The sequence below is a fragment of the Gymnoscopelus braueri genome (genome assembly GCF_963280865.1).
Source record: "Gymnoscopelus braueri genome assembly, chromosome: 11".
Lineage (NCBI taxonomy): Eukaryota > Metazoa > Chordata > Actinopteri > Myctophiformes > Myctophidae > Gymnoscopelus > Gymnoscopelus braueri.
In genome coordinates, this window is record NC_137613.1 from 4,796,364 (window position 1) to 4,819,890 (window position 23,527).

At 40.2% G+C, this 23,527-nt stretch overlaps 1 protein-coding gene across 2 annotated transcripts in view; it reads right to left on the reverse strand.

Moving 5' to 3' along the window:
• The window catches only part of LOC308095009 (NACHT, LRR and PYD domains-containing protein 3-like), a 137,375-nt gene that overhangs the window by 109,150 nt on the left and 4,698 nt on the right, over positions 1–23,527 (reverse strand). Inside the window, exons 2-9 of one of the 2 annotated variants that reach the window (XM_080441915.1) lie at positions 13,961–14,091; positions 11,728–11,841; positions 10,246–10,359; positions 9,650–9,763; positions 8,399–8,512; positions 7,115–7,231; positions 2,879–3,252; positions 868–2,638 (exon numbers count right to left, since the gene is read on the reverse strand). In XM_080441915.1, coding sequence (XP_080298041.1) covers positions 868–2,638; positions 2,879–3,252; positions 7,115–7,231; positions 8,399–8,512; positions 9,650–9,763; positions 10,246–10,359; positions 11,728–11,841; positions 13,961–14,073 — 2,831 coding nt within the window. In that variant the 5' untranslated portion in view covers positions 14,074–14,091. The remainder of the gene's footprint in view (positions 1–867; positions 2,639–2,878; positions 3,253–7,114; positions 7,232–8,398; positions 8,513–9,649; positions 9,764–10,245; positions 10,360–11,727; positions 11,842–13,960; positions 14,092–23,527) is intronic. The other variant, XM_080441914.1, reaches the window with a different exon arrangement.

The following is a 23,527-nucleotide window of genomic DNA, read 5'->3' on the forward strand; positions in this document are numbered from 1 at the left end:
ATTCACTTATAGTAATTATCTAAGCGTCAGCGACGTCATTGGCCTGGGCTTATAAAAACGTGACGTCAGGCACTGAATGAGTTAATAGGAAACCAATCTTAACAAGAGCAAAACTATATTAAAACATTCTCTTTAAACCTGGATCATCAGTAGGCTCATAGTGATTACACTGTGAGAGTTGTTTTGGAGTTTATATACTTTTCTTTAATATAGTTTTGCATTGGTTTTCTACCACGGCAGACACTGCAAATATTCTATTTTGGCTCAGGAATGCAACCCAAAAAAAAAAAAAGGTCTGAGGTGGGGGGAGGGGCAGAGTGTGGAACGGTCAACACCACTAGACGTCACAGAAAGACTGAACAGAGGAAGAGAGCAATGTTCAACCAGCAGTTGAAGGTGTGAAATTAATAAAGTGAGAATGAGCAAATATATGGCATATTTACTATTTGGTGGAATTAATTATCTGATACACCTGAGTGCACAAATCAAGGCTTTACACAGTCTTTCATGAATCCGGCGTGGCTCTTTATTTACAAGAAAAGCTACACTAAAGAATATAGCAGAAATGTTAAGAGCTGTGTGAATGAGGACCATTAAAAACAACAATTATCCTTTTTGTCTTAAGTTCCACTACTGAGAGGATGGCAATGTCAGTGGGTTCAAACCACTGGTCTGGTGGGGGTAACCAGCAGGGCTTTTAGACTGCTTTTTTGTGGACTGGCCTTTTTTTGCACATACACACAATACCACTAGTCACTATTTGAGACACAAAGTATTATTGGAACTTTTATGTCAACCTTCATTTCTAATTATAGTGTTATAATGGCAGATTAAATCTAGGATGTTTCTATTCACTTGACTACTAACCGAGCCTTTCTGCAGTTCCTCACAGCTGGGATCAGTCTCCATCGCCCCCCCTCCGATGTGTTGTATTTGTCCAGGTCTAACTCATCCAGAACCTCCTCAGACATCAGCAGCATGACGGCCAGAGCTGAACACTGGCTCTCAGACAGTTTCGTCTTTGATCCGTTCAGGTACTGTTGGATCTCCTGATGTAACGAGTGGTCGTTCATCTCCATCAAACAGTGGAAGATATTGATACATCTGTCAGGAGAGACATGATCAGTGTTTATCATTTTCTTTAGGTTGTTGATGGCTTTCTGGATGCTCTCTGGACTGTTCTCTGTCTGACCCAGTAGGCCTCCTAACAGACTCTGGTTGGACTCCAGTGAGAGGCCATGAAGAAACCGAACAAGTAAGTCCAGGTGGCCATTTTTACTGTTCATGGCTTTTTTCATAGCAGCTTCCAGGAAGTCGGAGAGGGAATAACAATCATATCCCAGGAATGTCTTCAGTACCTTCATGTTCTTCTCTGTGAAACAATGGAACAGGTAGACTGCAGCCAGAAACTCCTGGATGCTCAGATGAACAAAGCTGTAGACCGTTTTCTGGAAGAGCACACCCTCTCTTTTGAAGATTTCTGTGCAAACTCCTGAATACAGTGAGGCATCTTTCACATCAAGACCACACTCTTCCAGGTCTTCTTGGTAGAACAGGATGCTACCTTTCTTCAAATGCTCAAATGCCAGCCTGCCCAGCTTCAGAAGAACTTCCCTGTCAGTGTCCAAGAGATTAATTTGATCCAGCTCATGTGTCTCATCATACTTCTTCTTCTTCCTCTTTGTCTGAACCAACAGGAAGTGGCAGCACATCTCAGTCAGGGTCTTGGGCAGCTGTCCTATCGTGTGTGTCCTCAGCATGTCCAGCAGAACGGTAGCAATGATCCAACAGAAGAGTGGGATGTAACACAGGATGTGGAGGGTCCTTGATGTCTTCAAGTGTGAGAGGATTCTGTCGGCCAACTTCTCTGCACCGACTCTTTTCCTAAAGTACTTCTCCTTCTGGGGGTCTGTGAACCCTCGCACTTCTGTCACCATGTCAACACATGCAGGAGGGATCTGATTGGCTGCTGCAGGTCTGGTGGTTATCCAGAGAAGAGCTGAGGGGAGCAGATTCCCCTTGATTAGGTTCGTCAACAGTACGTCCACTGATGATGTCACTGTGACATCAGAAACAATGTCATTGTTTTGGAAGTACAATGGAAACCTGCTTTCATCTAGACCATCAAAGATTAAGCCAACTTTCCAGACAGCGAGCTGCTCTGCTGTGACCTTCTTTAATGTTGGGTGGAAATCATGGACCAGTGTGAGAAGACTGTACTGCTCATCTCTGACCAAGTTCAGCTCCCGGAATGAAAAGGGAATCAGGAGATTAATATCTTGATTTTCCAAACCCTTTGCCCAGTCCAGAGTGAACTTACGCACAGAGAATGTTTTTCCAATGCCAGCGATGCCCTTGGTCAGAACTCTTCTGATGGGTGTCTCCCTGCCAGGGAGGGGTTTAAAGATGTCACAGCAGTTGATTGGTGTGTCATGGAAGGTCTTCATCTTGGAAGCTGTCTCAAGCTGTATCACCTCATGTTGGCTATTAACCCCTTCACTCTCTCCCTCTGTGATGTAGAGCTCTGTGTAGGTGCTGGTGAGGGAAGTTCCAGACTCTTCTGTCATGTGGTCTTTCACTTCATCAAGACTGTTCAAACTGATCTTATAATCATTCAAATCAACCAGCAGACTGACGTCTGAAATGAGGAAAAAAATATATGTCTTAAACATTCAGCACACAATTTTTTAAGAAAAACGTAACAACACAAGATCAGTTGTTTTTGTCCAGAGTTGATAGTTGTTTAGCTTCATTATTTGCACTTACATATTGATACGGACATTAATTTGAACATTTAGTCTGACCATGATTTATTTAATTTAAGCATTCAATGTATTGACATGCAATTTTAATTAGTGCACATTCTGTCCAGTCTTACATTGTCCAGGTGTGGTTTGACTGGGTGTCTTCAGTCCAGGTGTGGTTCTGGATCTCTGTCCACACTGGGGACAGTCATAGTGTCCTGTTGGAGCAGACTGGTCCCAGTATGAGGTGATGCACTGTCTGCAGAACCAGTGTCCACAGCTGGTAGAGACTGGATCTGTCAGAACCTCCTCACACACTGAACACCTGGACGTCTGGTCACGTGCGGAGAGGCCCCGGTGGCCTGTCCTTCGCACTCCTCCGCGGCCGACCCCGTCCGAGCGAGCCCGAGACGCCCCGTCTGCCCCAGTTGCCCTGCCACGGACCGCCCGAGGGCCCCCGCTGTCGGCCTCGCCTGGACCCCCAACACAACCACTCTTCTTCCTCTCTCTGTGAAGATGAAGACAATGTATTACTACATAATAGTTATTGTAATAATAAGAACATACAATATAATATGACATTTAACATCATTGATGTGTTAATGCAGAGCTGCCAAGTCTCACCCTTTGAGAGTGAGAGTCACGCAATTTAACCTCTTCACGCGCCTCACGCCACACGCTTTTTCCCGCTCTCACTACTTTATAATATATATTTTTATTTAATTATATATTTCCATAACTTGTTGCTTGAGGCTTGCCGTTGTGGGTGATATCCCCCCCACTTCTGGGACGAAGAAAAAAGAAAAAGAAGAAACCTCCAAGCAGAAAAACAGCAACCGGGTGGAAAACAGAACGCTCGTCCTAAAACACACTTCCCCATGTTTTCGCGGACCGTGGCCGCCGGATTACACCCGGTGTGAGGGTTTTAGGACGACGGTTCCAGTTGGCGATGGACTGGAGAGAAGAAGGACCAATGTTTCCTTTTTGCTTGATATTGTTTGATGGCGAAACAATCATGACTGATACACATGAAAGACCCTTCACAGCTAATAGAGAATTTTACATTTTAAGAATGGGTTCAGAATTGAATGAGTATACACGGCTATAGTTAAATGTTTGAAGCTCTTTCTACTATAAATATGCATCCATGTGTTCTGCGCGCCCGTGGCTGTGACGTTTCTTTTTTTCCACACATCTACACTTCATGGAGTACATTTTTTGTCCCGAATTAACCAAGTAACAAAAAACGGAAATACAAGGGGGGGGTTAACGCACGCACATGCACTCACGCTGCGCGCGTGTGTGCGTGTGTGCGTCCCTGATGAGACTAAAGTCTCACTCTTAGATTTTCCTGAAACTTGACAGCCTTAATGTGTTGATGTACAATAATAATCTCCACTGTCTTGGAACTGTATATTCATAAATATTTAATTAATAAATTATAAAGATATGAATTGTCTATTTTTGGGCAATGTAGCCGCCCTTATATGTGAGGTTGGGACATTGACAAATGCTGCACTGTGATTGGCCACCCATTGTACCCCCCCAACCCTGCACTGTGATTGGCCACCCATTGTACACCCCATTGACCCGCTGACTCTATTCAGCACTGTGATTGGCTAGCGAGACACATGATGAAATTATGATGAAATTAATAACCTATAAATAGGACTATGCACTTAAAAAAACCCACATTTTTTTAAAGTGAGCTTCCATCACTGTGATGACCAGTATGTGTGAGGTTGGGACATTGACAAATGCTGCACTGTGATTGGCCACCCATTGTACCCCCCCCACCCATTGTACCCCCCCAACCCTGCACTGTGATTGGCCACCCATTGTACACCCCATTGACCCGCTGACTCTATTCAGCACTGTGAAATTAATAACTATAAATTATGCACTTTAAAAAAAAACACATTCTTTTTAAAGGAGAATTCCGGACAAATTAAGTGTTATCTTTGATGTCTCGTTACTCACCTACCTACGTAAAAAGTGGCGTTCTTTTTTTCCATAGATTCCCCTGTCGTCATTTTTTAAACCCCCTCCGTTGTCATAATGGGAGCACGTGGGTCAGGGAAATTCGTCTATTATAACCGATGCAAAGTTATTTTTTTCTCTACGATGCACTGAAACTTCCTGCGAGGCTACCGTTAATGGCGAACAATTTAACACTGGATGCTTGTTTCTTTCCAGAACCTGGCAACTCGTGTTGCCAGGTTCTGGAAACAAGCAACCAGTGTTAAATCGTTCGCCATTAACGGTAGCCTCGCAGGAAGTTTCAGCGCATGTTTGACTATCATGAGACTCTACAATGAATAGTAGTAGAGAAAAAAATAACTTTGCATCGGTTATAATAGACGAATTTCCCTGACCCACGCACTCCCATTATGACAACGGAGGGGGTTTAAAAAATGACGACAGGGGAATCCATGGAAAAAAAGAACGCCACTTTTTACGTCGGTAGGTGAGTAACGAGACATCAAAGATAACACTTAATTTTTCCGGAATTCTCCTTTAAGTGAGCTTCCATCACTGTGATGACCACTGTGATGACCACACCGCCCACTTTTTTTACTGATTAAGACACATCCATTTTTGTCCTCACTGGCAGGTGAACCAGTAGGATACAACAGCAGTAAACTCAGGGAAATAAATATCCAATTTTGTTAATAAACTGTGTACTTTAAACTCTAACTAGTTGTAATAGTAGTTTTTTCTTACTAAACAACTACTATTGGGAGTGGTGTGTTCTCCTATATCTTCCTGACTTGGCACCAGTTCAAATCCTAGCTGCTGTATTGTCAACAAGATGGAGACATGAGAGTGATTTCTGACAGGCAGGAGAGACTGTTACCCCAACAAGATGACATAAAAGCATGGATATTATAATATAACTAGAAAATATTGTTCCTATAAAGAAACAATGTGGGCTCGCTTTAAAGCCCCAAAAAAATTGTTATAAAAAGTACAAATTCAGTTTGACTCTGTATCTCTGTCCTTGCGTTGTGTGTGGGTGTAGACTTGCCTCCGGTTAATCAGATTGGAAGCACCTGTTATCATTCTCCTAATTGTCATCAGTTACACACCTGCTTGCATAGCTGATGGTAGTAAGGGGGGATGGAGGGGTATATGGGGGCAGGAGTGTTGGGTGTGGGGTGCTTCCCCCTGGCTCCAGTGAGCTTGTAGATGAGCTATATCCGATGGTTTTCAGTGTGTGTGTGTGTGTGTGTGTGTGTGTGTGGGGGGGGGATCGAACTGGGAACCTCGCAGTTGCCATCTGGCCGCTGCCACCCCCTCTACTCACATTTTCCCAAAATTGCAGATCTAAAAGCTCACAACGCATCGGCTTTTTTTGAATAGTTGAAGTATGACAGGGGGGGGGGGAGCTTGCAGTGCACAACGTTTTAGCATCAAAATATACTTTAACTAAAAGTACTCAATGTTCAGAAAATAGCAGATCTACAAGCTCATAATGCGTCTCATTGTAGATCGGCTGTGTGTGGTTACTGTAGGTTTTGTATTAATAATAAATTCTGCAAATTAACAAGTAACTAAAGCTGTCAAATGCTGTCATTGTAGTGGAGTAGAAGTAACAAAAATGGAAAGGAAAGTAAAAGACTTCAAAATAAAACTGCATGGTAAGCACTTGCATAGTACTTGAGTAAATATACTTAGTTACTTTGCAGGACCACTGCCTGGCAGCCAATGACTGACAGATTATGTAGCAGCAGCTGCACTGATTGCTAGAGTGTGTAGGTGCATGGGTTTATATTAATGGTCTTAACTAAAAATGTATACATCACACAGCTCTTTGGATTACATCGGAGAGCCGACCTGTGCGCACTTGGTGATGTAAAATAAATATCTGTAGTGTAAAAAATGTGGCCACAGTGACACAGTGAAAACACAGGGCATTTCTCCTCTGTCCTTCTCTCTCCCCACAAGCAAAACCCATTGGAAATGCATTGGGTGCTTAAAGTTAATGATTTCAAAAACTACAAATTATTTCAAAAATAAAAGTACAAGCATAGATGTACACAGTAAGCTAAAATGTTTACAGTTTGAATGGAGTTTCTAAGTGAAATTATGTGGGAGTAGTTAGGTGGGAGAGAAAGAAATATTGTAGAACATGTGCTCGCTGCTGCCCACAATGATAATGACTTTTTTAAGGGAAAAGGTGAAAGGGTCTTTGTTGTAGGGATCTTTGATCAGCTTTCAAACATCTATTTGACACAAAACCCGTCATTTATGAAATTACTGCACGTTTTTTAAATTTTTGTTATTACAACCATATAAGTTTATATTCAATTATTTCTAAGTGGATTATTATATTTTTTGTCACAGTTTACAGAGATCAGTGATCATACTTTGTGTTTGAAGGTCCAGGTTCATTACTTAAGTTCAAAGGAGGGAAATCCATTGACCGGTCACTCTTCATAGACACACAGCTGGGTGTTGGAGACTCTGGTCTGTGGTGAAGACTTCTGGAATCACACAAATGTTTATGAAATTATCATTTGAGTTGAAATACAGTTTGCTGCTCAGATATTACTAGTAATATTCATAGTGTGGCTGCAGAACAGGGTCTCCTGTACAGTATGTCAGTCCCCTCAAAAGTAGACCAATCACAGCTCATGATTTTCCTGCCACTGGACTGTGAACCTCTCTAACATCTCATTTGTTTCTGAGAGAAACATATTTGAATAAGAGCTATCACCCTTTTCCATTCATGTTAATGGGATCATTTTTATTATTCACACATTTGTATTACTCCTCCCACAGTTTTGCCGGCATTTGACATGCCGGCAAAACTGTGGTAGGAGTAGTGCGGCAAAGTTTTATAGTTACTATCTATATGAATGTGAACAAACACAAGTGTTGTTGCCTATAGGCGACAACACTAACTAGATGTAATATGTTCAATGAGACCTGGCTGAACCAGACTGGTAACAAGGAGTTAATTGAGGCATCACCTCCTGAACGACCTGTTAGGGTTCAGATAAATGTGGTTCTATTGTATCTGATTGGTTTAACACCAGCTCAATTCCTATCTTCTGTATTGTCAACAAGTTGGAGACATGAGAGTGACAGGCAGGAGAGGCCATTACAGTCACCTCAACAAGATGACATAAAAGCATTGATATTGATAAATAAAACAAATATATATATATATATATATATATATATATATATATATATATATATATATATATATATATATATATATATATATATATATTTAACCCATTTTGGGCGGGAACCCCTATTACCTTTCAGGACGGGAACCCCTTTTGGGGTTCCTGTTGCTATGTACAGTATATAGCAACATACATTTGTTGTAATTTTTGAATAAATATTTGAAGTGTTTCAGAAAACTTAGGTCAGGATTTAGAAGGTGTTTTTAGAACCGGCCTCAGGTCTAAATGGGTTTAGACCAAAAGTCAGAACAGCATCAGAACATATTTTCTAAAGACATTAAATCAAATCACTGACTGTTTCATGTCCAATACTTTGTTTATATAATATGTTTCTGTGTGTTCATTAGTAATACAGAGCATAACATTTTACTTGTTGTTAATTTAACTTGTTTTTTATACAGATTCATTATTTGTGTATTTCCAGTTGACGATCACAGAGATCAGTGATCTTACTTTGTGTTTGAAGGTCCAGGTTCATTTCTGAAGGTCATAGGTAAATCCATTGACCAGTCACTCTTCATAGACACACAGCTGGGTGTTGGAGACTCTGGTCTGTGGTGAAAACTTCTGGAATCACACAAATGTTTATGTAATTGTCATTTGAGTTGAAATACAGTTTACTGCTCAGATATTACTAGTAATATTCATGGTGTGGCTGCAGAACAGGGACTTCTGTACAGTATGTCTGTCCCCTCAAAAGTAGACCAATCACAACTCATGATTTTCCTGCATAGGCCACTGGACTGTGAACCTCTCTACCAATTGTGATATTTCTAGCCCTTAGTTTCTGAGAGAAAAATACTTGAATTGGACCTGTCACCCTTTTCCATTCATGTTAATGGGACATTTGTATTCACTAATACATTTATATCAATTAAACTATGCAACATATCGCTTAACAAAATGCAAACACACCATTCCCGGTGAAGGCCGTTGATTTGACATGCCGGCAAAACTGTGGGAGGAGTTGTGCGGCACAGTTTTAGAGTTGTTATCTATATAAAAGTGAACAAACACAAGTGTTGTTGCCTTTAGGCGGCAACACTAACTAGATGTAATATGTTCAATGAGACCTGGCTGAACCAGACTGGTAACAAGGAGTTAATTGAGGCTTCACCTCCTGAACAACCTGTTAGGGTTCAGATAAATGTGGTTCTGTTGTATCTGATTGGTTTAACACCAGCTCAATTCCTATCTTCTGTATTGTCAACAAGTTGGAGACATGAGAGTGACAGGCAGGAGAGGCCATTACAGTCACCTCAACAAGATGACATAAAAGCATTGATATTGATAAATAAAAAATATATATATATTTAACCCATTATGGGCGGGAACCCCTATTACCTTTCAGGACGGGAACTGTCCTGTTGCTATGTACAGTATATAGCTACATACATTTGTTGTAATTTTTGAATACATATTTGAAGTGTTTCAGAAAACTTAGGTCAGGATTTAGAAGGTTTTAGAACCGGCCTCAGGTCTAAATGGGTTTAGACCAAAAGTCAGAACAGCATCAGAACATATTTTCTAAAGACACTAAATCATATCACTGACTGTTTCATCTGCAATACTTTGTTTATATAGTATGTTTCTGTGTGTTCATTAGTAAAACAGAGCATAACATTTTACAGTTTAACTTGTTTTTTATACAGATTAATTATTTGTGTATTTCCAGTTGAAGTTCACAGAGATCAGTGATCTTACTTTGTGTTTGAAGGTCCAGGTTCATTACTGAAGTTCAAAGGGAAAGCCTTAGACTGATCACTCTTCATAGACACACAGCTGGGTGTTGGAGACTCTGGTCTGTGGTGAAGACTTCTGGAATCACACAAATGTTTATGAAATTATCATTTGAGTTGAAATACAGTTTGCTGCTCAGATATTCCTAGTAATAATTTACAGTGTGGCTTTAAAACAGGGTTGTCTGTATATGTGTCCCCTTAAAAGTAGACCAATCACAGCTCATGATGCTACATGTATGACATGATAAAAGAGAACCACCTCAGACCCTGAAAGCCTTAAACACCTGCTGAAGAGCATGAACATTGGATCATAGTTGATAATCTATGCATTTGTCTTTTTTTAAACACATCTCTCCACCAACAGGGCCTCATTCACCAATATTCTTCCCAAGTTTCTTCTTAACTCATTGACTGCCAGAGTTAAAACATCGTCTATGCTGCCATTGCCAGCGATTCCGAGCGTTTTATCTAACCTTTGAAAAATTATAGAATATTATTCTTCACAATGATCCACCCGCTGATCGCTTTAAAAGACGTACGGGTGTTCAGTGATCTTACTTTGTGTTTGAAGGTCCAGGTTCATTACTGAAGTTCAAAGGGAAAGCCTTAGACCGATCACTCTTCATAGACACACAGCTGGGTGTTGGAGACTCTGGTCTGTGGTGAAGACTTCTGGAATCACACAAATGTTTATGAAATTGTCATTTGAGTTGAAATACAGTTTACTGCTCAGATATTACTAGCAATATGCATAGTGTGGCTGCAGAACAGGGTCTTCAGTACAGTATGTCTGTCCACTCAAAAGTAGACCAATCACAGCTCATGATTTTCCTGCATAGGCCACTGGACTGTGAACCTCTCTACCAATTGTGGTAACTGTAGCCCTTAGTTTCTGAGAGAAAAAATACTTGAATGGGACATGTCACCCTTTTCCATTCATGTTAATGGGACATTTGTATTCACTAATACAATTATATCAATTAAACTATGCAATATATCTCTTAACAAAATGCAAAAACACCATTCCCGATGAAGCCGGTCGATTTGACATGCCGGCAAAACTTTGGGAGGAGTAGTGCGGCACAGTTTTAGAGTTGTTATCTATATAAAAGTGAACAAACACAAGTGTTGTTGCCTTTAGGCGGCAACACTAACTAGATGTAATATGTTCAATGAGACCTGGCTGAACCAGACTGGTAACAAGGAGCTAATTGAGGCTTCACCTCCTGAACAACCTGTTAGGGTTCAGATAAGGATAAGGATAATTCATTTTAACAGGACATTCATGAAAGTCCTAGCGGGCTTGTTTCCAATGAGGGCCTGTGAGCAATTAGGGGTTAAGAGTCTTGCTCAGGGAAAAATTTCATTTCATCGACACATATGCTGGCGTGGCCTGGAATCGTACCTGGGGCAACCAGGGCCTCTGGCTCCCTAGGCGGGCTCACTAACCACTCAGCTATGGCCGCCCCCTGATAAATGTGGTTCTGTTGTATCTGATTGGTTTAACACCAGTTCAATTCCTATCTTCTGTATTGTCAACAAGTTGGAGCCATGAGAGTGACAGGCAGGAGAGACCATTACAGTCACCTCAACAAGATGACATAAAAGCATTGATATTGATAAATAAAAACAATATATATATTTAACCCATTTTGGGCGGGAACCCCTTTTACCTTTCAGGACGGGAACCTCTTTTGGGGTTCTTGTTGCTATGTACAGTATATAGCAACATATATTTGTTGTAATTTTTAATAAATATTTGAAGTGTTTCAGAAAACTTAGGTCAGGATTTAGAAGGTGTTTTTAGAACCGCTCTCAGGTCTAAATGGGTTTAGACCAAAAGTCAAAACAGCATCAGAACATATTTTCTAAAGACACTAAATCACTGACTGTTTCATGTCCAATAATTTGTTTATATAGTATGTTTCTGTATGTTCATTAGTAAAACAGAGCATAACATTTTACAGTTTAACTTGTTTTTTATACAGATTAATTATTTGTGTATTTCCAGTTGACGCTCACAGAGATCAGTGATCTTACTTTGTGTTTGAAGGTCCAGGTTCATTTCTGAAGGTCATAGGTAAATCCATTGACCAGTCACTCTTCATAGACACACAGCTGGGTGTTGGAGACTCTGGTCTGTGGTGAAGACTTCTGGAATCACACAAAGGTTTATGAAATTATCATTTGAGTTGATTGATAAATAAAAACTATACATATATTTAACCCATTTTGGGCGGGAACCCCTATTACCTTTCAGGACGGGAACTGTCCTGTTGCTATGTACAGTATATAGCAACATACATGTGTTGTAATTTTTGAATACATATTTGAAGTGTTTCAGAAAACAGGATTTAGAAGGTGTTTTTAGAACCGGTCTCAGGTCTAAATGGGTTTAGACCAAAAGTCAAAACAGCATCAGAACATATTTTCTAAAGACACTAAATCAAATCACTGACTGTTTCATCTCCAATACTTTGTTTATATAGTTTGTTTCTGTTAACCTGGCTCTCTTCATAGACACACTGCTCAGATATTACTAGTAATCATTTACAGTGTGGCTTTAGAACAGGGTTTTCTGTATGTCTGTCCCCTTAAAAGTAGACCAATCACAGCTCATGATGCTACATATATGACATGATGAAAGAGAACCACCTCAGACCCTGAAAGCCTTAAACACCTGCTGAAGAGCATGAACGTTGGATCATAGTTGATAATCTAGGCAGTTGTCTTTTTTTAAACACATCTCTCAGTTCCACCAACAGGGCCTCATTCACCAATATTCTTCCTAAGTTTCTTCTTAAGATTCTTCGTAAGAAAAATCCTCAGAGAAGTCTAGTCAGATTCAGGACAGATTCAGGTTCTTAGAGAGCATAATGTTCATAATGGTGTTCTTATAAAGATGAATCCATATCCTTATAACTTGAAGGGTTGTGAAAGTTAATTCTAATTCTCATAGGTAGTCACACCATCAATCCTAGTTAGCATCCTAATTAGCATAGGTAGCTGCCTCACCAATCACCATAAAAGGGCATGACTGCATGGCCTGAACACAGAAATGAAGTTGAGAGAATGACGTCCAGAATGCCTCAACTAAAGTCTAAAGACGGTGGAACACCACACTCCAAACATAATAAAGAAATACATACTTCTGATTTCTTCAATTCTACAATATAGGATTTATGTAATAATATGTTTTATCATATCTGTAGAGCAGTGGTTCTCAAAGGATGGTCTGGGGACCCCCATGGGCTCTTGAGAGAGTTCCAGGGTCTACAGCAAAACAAGGAACAGTTTAACCTGCCCGTTTTGAGCTTGTAGATCGTCTATTTTCAAAACATTTAGTTCAATCTAGATTTTTTCCATCCTCATATCCGCCCCGCAAACCCATAAATCTATGGCTCAACCCGCCCCGCGGCCCGCGGTGGGAAAAAAAAGATCAAGTACCCAATTTAATTTTAAGTACCCAAAGTCGCTTCAAATGTCTACAGTAGCACAACATTGTCATGGGCTAAATAAACAAGCATGTTGTTTATTTATTTTTTTGCGTGTGAGAGCGGCTGACCCGCTCACCCGCATAATTGCCTCTGAAATCCTGACTCGACCACCGCGGGTTGACCCGCGGGACCCGCGGGTTACGGGTCGGCCCGCTCATCACTAACGTCTGGACACATGGAGACAGACACTGACTGCAGACAGCAGGCATAAACGTAACTTTGAAAAGTTAATCTATAAGGAAACATTGTTTACTCTGTCACCAGTGATTATTATTTTATTGTTTTCAAAGTGAATGAACTGTGGGTATTTAACAACATGGATTGCCACTGGCCAGGTTTCTGGGAATATTTTCCTCTCGGACACACGTTCCGAGTTATAGGTCTATATTAGATTTATTTTTCTGTCTCTAAGACAAATGAAGCGTACCTGTGAGGTGTGAGTGGGATTGAAATGGATAGATGGATAGATAGATAGATAGATTGATAGATCAACCGACAATCGATCGATCGATGTGTTTTGGCCAGAGTATCTGGTTCTATCACCATAAAGAAATAGGCTGTGCCTGCATGGTGTGAGGTGCGTTCCCTATAGTCTGAGATCAGAATGTTTTCTACAGCAAATTGAAATGAACTTTTCTACTTGGTAGCACCGGTGCCACCACTTTAAACATGTAGCAGCACCATAACATTTAAGGAGCATCAACTTTTTATTATTATTAATAAAACAACTAATCTAACAGTGTGGTAAATTAAAATGTATAGGAGGATTGACCTACTTTGTATGTGGAGGTCCAGGTTCATCACTCTTCATAGACACAGATGGAGGCTCTGGTCTGTGGATGTGCTGTTTGTCAGTTCCCTCCTCCTCTCTCTCCTCACAATGACTCATCTTTGGTATTTATTAAACCTGTCAAGATTACAGTCAAAATAGACCAGAAAACAGTAAATGTGCATGCACACACAGCTACAAACACAGTCACGTGCACAGACTGTGCACTATGCTTTACTCTCCTATTGTTCCTACACCAGGCCTACTGCTAATATACATGATGTTCCTCTGGTTTCCTGTCAATCATTTATTGTATTTGTCTAACCAGCAATGAACATAGAGCAGGAATACCAGGTCAATGCAAGCATGTAGCTGCTATGATGGTTCACACACACACACACGCACGCACACACGCACACGCGCACGCGCTGAATCGCACCAATGTGAGATTGATTTGTACATTACAGAGAGCATTTCAACTGAAAGGATTCCAACACTGGGACATAAAACGTGTACAAAGAGTAACATGTCAAATGTAATGAAACATCTGGTGATACATAGGATACACTTGAAAGCAGAGTCATGCACCGTGTCCACTATGTACATGAAGCTCAACTTAGACTCAACTGCACGATGGTGTCACTCGCCGAAAGCAGCCAATCTACAAGCCCACAACACGTCGCAATGTGAGACGTGTTGTGACCTTGTAGATCTACTTAAAGAAGGAGCACTTGTTCAATCTTATCTTCATATAATAGGTTCTCAAAATGCTCTTTATATCTTTATACGATGCCACCATTTCTGTCTACTCACTCTGCGTCTCATTGGTGGGCTGTGGACGAATACATGAACGCTCGCCCCAAAACACACTCGCCCCGGGTCAAATCCGGCGACCTCGGAGCGGTTGCCACCTGGTATTCCTAACCTAAGTAAAACTATGCCTAAACCTAACCTTATTCCTAACCTTAACCTCAGCAAAACTATGCCTAAACCTAACCTTATTCCTAGCCTTAACCTCAGTAAAATTATACCTAAACCTAACCTTATTCCTACCCTTAACCTCAGTAAAACTATGCCTAAACTAACCTAACCTTGTTCCTAACCTTAACCTCAGTAAAACTATGCCTAAACCTAACCTTATTCCTAACCTTAACCTCAGTAAAACTATTAGTAGGGGGTACTAAGTGAAAAATCGTTACGCGGCGGATAAAAGCATGAAATTTGATACAGATGTCCCTTGGGTCATCCTAAAACATCCTAGAAGGGGTGCCCAAAAAAATCTTAAACAGGAAGTGAGTTATGGACAAAATCCAAAATGGCCACCTAAACTGTTGACCGTTGACTCAAAAGACACCAAAATAATCTCCAAAAAGCATAAAATGTGGCACACATGTCGTTTGGGTCATCCTAAGACATCCTAGAAGGGGAGCCCAAAAAAATCTGAAACAGGAAGTGAGTTATTGACCAAATTGAAAATGGCCGCCTAGTGTTGTCGATTGACTCAAAAGACAACTAAAGAATCTCCAAAAAGTATAAAATGTGTCACACATGTCCCTTGGGTCATCCTAAGACATCCTAGAAGGGGTGCCCAAAAAAGTCTTCAACAGGAAGTGAGTTATTGACTAAATTGAAAATGGCCGCCTACAGTGTTGGCGATTGACTCAAAAAGCCTATAGAATCTCCAAAAAGTATACAATTTGGCACATATGTCCCTTGGGTCATCCTAACACATCCTAGAAGGGGTGCCAAAAATAATCTGAAACAGGAAGTGAGTTATTGACTAAATTGAAAATGGCCGCCTACAGAATCTCATAAAAGCATGAAATGTGGTACAAATGTCCCTTGGGTGATCTGAACGCATCCTACAAGGGTCACTTCCTTTAAACAGGAAGTGACCGCCTAAAAGCAGTTGACACAAAAGAAAACATAAGGGGACGTCATAAAAGTGTATAATTTGGTACGTACATTGAGTGCTTCTTAATATATCCTAGAAGGGGTTATTTATTTGTTTGCTTGTTTATTAAACTTTTTAGGAAGGGACCATGTTGAAGAAATTCTAAATGGCTGTTTAAACAGTTGACCATGGCAGTCTGCATATTATGCAGACTCAATACGACAGGTTATGCAGTGCATAACTTGCCGTATTTTGTAGTCTACCTTCTGTTTTCATTTCTACATCACTTATTTATTTTACTTTCTGCATAATTTTGTTATTGTACTCTTTGAATCTTCTTTATTTATCTAACTCTCTGCATATTCTCATTTATTTTACTCTGCATCTTATCTTACTCTGCATATTCTTATTTTACTCTCTGCATCTTATTTATTTTGCACTCTACATCTTCTTGCTTGTTTTACACTCTATCTTCTCATGTATTTTCTTCTTGATCATTACAGTTTTTTTGTGATTAGTGTTTAGTAACTACATGTATTCATGTGTGCCATTTCGCAATTACCAGCACATTGGCATAATGCTCTGCAAGGTAACCCAGCATCCCGGCATCTACACTTTCTCGAACAGAAGGGCTCAGCTTTGCAGCCACACTTGAGTTCTCTACAAACTTAAGCAGCCTCTGGCAAGAGTGTCCATAAAGGTGTCCACGAATCAGCGACTTTAATTTATTTGTCAGGAGATGGTAGAGATTGCATAGCTTTCAGGCTTCTGGACCAAATGCTAGATTGGCTGCTCGATTTGAATATTGTAGCAGTGCAGCCCGTGTGGGAGGAGTGTTTTCCATTGAGAGACTATTCAAACTTTTTTTGGCACCCCTTAGGATGCATTCAGATCACCCAAGGGACATTTGTACCAAATGTCATGCTTTTATGAGATTATTTTTTATGAGTGTCTTTTGCATCATCTGTCAAGACTGTACACAGCCATTTTCAATTTAGTCACTTCCTGTTTCAGATAATTTCAGGCACCCCTTCTAGGATGTCTTAGGATGACCCAAGGGACATGTATGCCATTATGAGATTCTTTAGTTGTCTTTTGAGTCAATCGACAACACTGTAGGCGGTCATTTTCAATTTTGTCAATGACTCACTTCCTGTTCAAGATTTTTTTGGGCACCCCTTCTGGGATGTCTTGGGATGACCCAAGGGACATGTATGCCAAATTGTATGCTTTTATGAGATTCTTTAGTTGTCTTTTGAGTCAATAGATAACACTGTAGGCGGCCATTTTCAATTTTGTCAATAACTCAGTTCCTGCTTAAGATTTCTTTGGGCACCCCTTCTAGGATGTCTTAGGATGACCAAAAAGACATGTGTGCCAAATTGTATGCTTTTATGAGATTCTTTAGTTGTCTTTTGAGTCAATCGACAACACTAGGCGGCCATTTTCAATTTAGTCAATAACTCACTTCCTGTTTCAGATTCCTTTGGGCACCCCTTCTAGGATGTCTTAGGATGACCCAAGGGACATATGTGCCAAATTTTATGCTTTTTGGAGATTCTTTTGGTGTCTTTTGAGTCAACGGTCAACAGTTTAGGTGGCCATTTTGAATTTTGTCCATAAGTCACTTCCTGTTTAAGATTTTTTTGGGCACCCCTTCTAGGATGTTTTAGGATGACCCAAGGGACATCTGTATCAAATTTCATGCTTTTATCCGCCGCGTAACGATTTGGCCATTTTTTGTGCTTAGTACCCCCTACTATATGTCTAAACCTAACCTTATTCCTAACCTTAACCTCAGTAAAACTATGTCTAAACTTAACCTTATTCCTAAACGTATCCTCAGTAAAACTATGCATAACCTAACCTTATTCCTAACCTTAACCTCAGTTAAACTATGTCTAAACCTAACCTTATTCCTAACCTTAACCTCAGTAAAACTATGTCTAAACTTAACCTTATTCCTAAACGTATCCTCAGTAAAACTATGTCTAAACCTAACCTTATTCCTAACCTTAACCTCAGTAAAACTATGTCTAAACCTAACCTTATTCCTAACCTTAACCTCAGTAAAACTATGTCTAAACCTAACCTTATTCCTAACCTTAACCTCAGTAAAACTATGTCTAAACATAACCTTATTCCTAACCTTAACCTCAGTAAAACTATGTCTAAACTTAACCTTATTCCTAAACGTATCCTCAGTAAAACTATGTCTAAACTTAACTTTATTCCTAACCGTAACATTACATTACAGTCATTTAGCAGACGCTTTTATCCAAAGCGACTTACAGTAAGTGTTCAACATAGGTAGGGAACGAAAACTACTAATCACCAGAAGTCTTAAGTGCATTTTCTGCAAAAACAAGCAACCAAGAGTATACCTAGCGCTAAGGTAAAAGTGCAATATATCAGCTACCTATTTCCTTAAACAGATGAGACAAAATAGCTAAATCAAATGAGCATGAGCTAAAACAAATAAGTGTATCGACTAAACAAGATCCAATAAAACAATACAACAATAGAAAACAGTAAAACTATGCCTAAACCTAACCTTATTCCTAAACGTATCCTCAGTAAAACTATGTCTAAACATAACCTTATTCCTAAACGTATCCTCAGTAAAACTATGTCTAAACTTAACCTTATTCCTAACCTTAACCTCAGTAAAACTTTGTCTAAATCTAACCTTATTCCTAACCTTAACCTCAGTAAAACTATGTCTAAACCTAACCTTATTCCTAACCTTAACCTCAGTAAAAACCAATGCAAAAACCTCTGGGGACAAGCGGTCCCAGGTAAAAAATGGGGGTGAGTGTGTTTTGGGTCGAGCCTTCTGGTTACCATGTAAACATGTCAGAAATAACCAGTGACATAATAATAATTGCACCTTATATAGCTCAATGGTAACTGCCTTCACTCCAGTGTTTGATTGAATACTTTTTTAACAGTATGCCAAAAAAGCACAGAAAGTACAGTTCTATACAAAAGGATGCTAAAAGGATTAAACCCAAGAAAGCACTATGGCTTGTTTCCATTGGGGTGCTGTGTATTCAATTAATCTAATCTTTTAATGACAAACAATAACATACAATACTATGCAAAAACATCATATTATAAACGAGTAGTAATAAAAAATAATAAATATGTAACAGTAAACACACTTTAATAAGTAAGTGTCCCCAGTGGTACACAATATTGCACATCATGCCAAAGGTTCCTATCTATATTCCTATCAATATGTCAGAGAGGGACATACAGTTGTTAATGCAAAAGTAATAATACTCGGCTGATATTTCACGCCAGTATTACATTTTCATGTTTTGTTTTTCTCCTTATTTTATTGTATGTAGCATGAGATCACCTTGTTGTCATGTTGTGCATATTGTATAATAAGAGGATTCACATACGTTGCCTCAAAATGAAAATCACTACCGTATCCATTCAGCAGAGCGACGTTGCCTATAGTGATGCAAATGTAGGCCTTTATCTTTAGGTTATCATGGGGTGCCAGGACTGCCAGGTGTGGGGGTCTGGGCCGCATCACCTGTACTCACCTGGCATAAAAGGGGCTCTGAGTCTGAGAGCAGCTTGAGCCATTAAACTTAAGACCACCGCTGAATAATTGATTGATTGATTATACTTGCATATTGTTTTTATTAACGTTTTTCAGTTTTGTAGTCAGTGTAGTGTTGTTGTTAACTAGTTTCCCCAGAGATTCCCCCCGACATTTTCCCGAGTACCCTCCGTACCCTAAATGTAATTTCTGGGAACGCCACTGTTCAGTAACACTGTTACAGTTACTGTAATTTAAATGGGTGTGTTACCTGTGTTATTTGATGTGATCCAACTGAACTGTTTCCCCCCATGGAGTCTAACTGTCATCTAACCCAGTGGTTCTCAACCTTTTCAGGCCTCAACCCCCCAAAATAATCATATTTGAACTGGGGACCCCCCAAAATAATCATATTTGAACTGGGGACCCCAGGGACCCCCCAAAATAATCATATTTGAACTGGGGACCCCCCAAAATAATCATATTTGAACTGGGGACCCCCCGCCCTTACAAGCACTTGGAATTGTAGGCATACAATTTAGTTTGACTCGGTTCCACAGATAAATATTGTGAAAATAGCAGATCTACAAGCTCACAACGCCGTGCACTGCGATAACACACACAGGGATAACAACCTCACTCTACAACAAAGTATCACATGACCAAACTCCCCTGAGGTCACATGACTTACTGTCAACTGTGGATGTGATGTGATTCTAATTACAACACGTCACTTCTAACAACTTATTAAAAATGGCAGATCCACAAACTCACAACGCATCATATTGTGACTCGTTGTGAGCTTGTAGATCTGCTATTTTTGAAGAATGTTGACTGTCTTCTCTAATGGGGGCCACTGGCACAATTTTTATTTATTTATTTTCAGATGGGGGTCCACCACCAAATACATATTAATTATAATAATTTAAATCAGTTTATGGTTCTTGACATGAAGATGTTTCAGAACCACTGATCTATCTAACTCACATGGACTTCTGTTCTGCTCTGCTCTTCTAAACATGTTGCTGACCAGTGTTGAACTCCACTACCTTTTTACTAACTAGTATTGTAACTAATTACTTTAGCAATTCAACAACATGTGTTACAATGACTGAGATTAAAATAGGCTTCAGAGGATTATAACGTTTATTATCATCTAGTGATCTACTGTCACTCTAACCTCAGCACAGCAGGGGACATGACCCCCACACACACACACACACACACACACAGACACACACACACACACACACACACACACACACACACACACACACACACACACACACACACACACACACACACAGACACAGACACAGACACACACACACACACACACACACACACACACACACACACACACAAGTTCAAGCATGATCTCTCTATCACCGTCTATATTCCAGGCAGAACTAAACAGAGTGATTTGAAGACATGCTTCATAATATATCAACAGTACAGTGGGTCGTGTTTATAATACTTTCCCCTCTAGTCTACAGCAAATCTCTTTGCCAAAAATAGTAGATCTACAAGCTCACAATGCGTCACAACGCCACACGTTCCCCCCAGAATAGGGTGTGTGGGGTTGAAGTGGTTAACATTCTTAACACCAGACTAGACAGATTATTGCTACAGTGTATTGTTTAAAATCTCTCACACACACACACACACACACACACACACACACACACACACACACACACACACACACACACACACACACCCCCACACACACACACACACACACCCCCGCACACACACACACACACACACACACACACACACACACACACACACACACACACACACACACACACACACACACACACACACACACACACACACACACACACACACACACACACACACACACACACACACACACACACACACACACACACACACACACACACACACACACACAGTAGGGGTGGTGTACTGTTACAACTGGTTTCCAAGTTAAATGTAAATACAAAGTAACTAGTTATAGTTATAGTTACTGCTCTATGTATGTAATATATATTTATTTTTGAGAGCTATAACTTTAACTAGTTACTTTTTAAAAGTAACTTGCCCAACACTGTCAAGGAGAGAGAGAGAGAGAGAGAGAGAGAGAGAGAGAGAGAGAGGAACACAAAGCTGTGGTCTCATGGTTTACAGTAAACTGCTGTGGAGACTGCCTGGCTACAGACCATAGGCCCCGCCCACTCCTCTGAGTGAACTGCGTCAGGCTAGTGGAGACTCTGAGTGACTCACACTGTGTTAATGTCAGAGTCATAACTTATTCCTTATCTAACTCACATTCTTTTTACAAGTCTCTGTGTTCTGAGAGAGAGAGGGAGAGGGGAGGGGTGGGGGCAGCCAGAGGGAGAGAAAGTCAAAATGAGAGCGAGGGGCGAGGGAGGGGTAATTCTTTGAGACACACATCCAGGTTTTTGACCAATAAACACCTTTGTTTACACCTTCAAAAGGGTCAAAGGAATCAGGTGACATTGATCCCTTTCCCCTAATCACTCATACTATGTCATGACGTATGTTTAGGCAGAAGAATCATTAAGAAGCAATACTTCATTGTTTGTATATTCAACTTTTATGACCGAGTCATTGTATAAACACCATCAACTATACACCAGACTAGAGACATTAGTTCTAGTAAAGTGATTAAAACACTTACCCTATATTAATCTTTAGGCTTTAATTGAACGTGGCAAATGCTGTGTTGTTAAAATGGTGGACTGTGAATAAACACATAAAGTTCTATCATACAGTAAGGAGTGTCTACAGAGCTGAGGAGGAGTCACTGAGTATTTAACCCTGTGAGGAAAGAAAGCCTGGTGAAGCGAGGTTATGTGAGGACAGAGAGAGAGAGAGAGGAAACATGTTGTTACAGTGTATTCATGTACTTTACATTGATGTTTCATGAACATATGTGTATCAGTGTGATGGAGTTAAAAATATATGTTTTGTGGACCAGATTGATATGATCTAGAACTATCGATCTAACCAGTCAAATTAATATAGTGATGTCTTTTTGGGCCTGTACTTCAGTCTTTTAAACATACTTTCTGTAACTCTACTATACTTTCCCTACCAAGGCCATGTAGCTGGCTCCATAGCTATCTGGTGCCGGCTCCATATGTTTCCAATCAGTAAAAACATGTCTTGGTCAACGCTTTGTGATCTAATGTCCTAATGACCTGTATCTCTGTACATGACCTATATCTCTGTATGACCTGACATCGTCACTAATTTACTCTGTCAGCTGTCACCCTGTCACAGATGAACCTGCCACATGTCCTATGATATCGAAGGAATAACTTGTTTATGGAACCATAAGTTGTACACAAGGATACTATAAGATGAACAACAACTTATTATGATGACACCCTGACAGCTCATCATATATGATCTGACGTCTGAGGGTCTTAACCAATCGTTAGGATCCACCTTATATCTGATGTCCGGACTCCAACTTGTGTATAAATACTATTGCCTGTCTTTGTAATAGCAGAGAGATATGTTTGCAGTACGGTGCCTCATGGATTGATTCTTTCTCTTAATACAATGTCAACCTGTTAATTTGAGAACCGGCCTGTGTCTGTCTTTGATTTCGTCTCATCCTTTTTACACTGGGTTTTCAGCGGTTTAACTACAAATAGTTTTAATTAACATAGAGCAGGATTTACGACCCTTTATCAACTCTATTACAGTGTGTTTTACATTGTGTTGTAGTTGTCTCTAGTCTTCCTCCCTATCTCTCTCTCTCTCTCGCTTGCTCCTGCCTCTCGCTCTCACACACACACGCAGCACACATGTGGACTCTCACACTGACAAACACAGGATACAGACAAACATAGCAGGAACAGACAGAGGAGGGGTGGTGTTATGTAACAACCGGTTTCCAAGTTAAATGCATTGTGTTCACCTCACTATACAGTTTTATCTTCACAACATGTTGTTACCTGACCTGCTGCTAAAAGGTCTGTCTGTCTGTCTGTCTGTCTGTCTGCCTGTCCTAACAGAGACGAACAGTGTTTATGTTTGACAGGAAGTGTATTTACAATATATTCTTTTGTCTTTCTCGTCATGCCAAACAGCCCCCGCCCCCTTCTGCAGTGGTCCTCTAG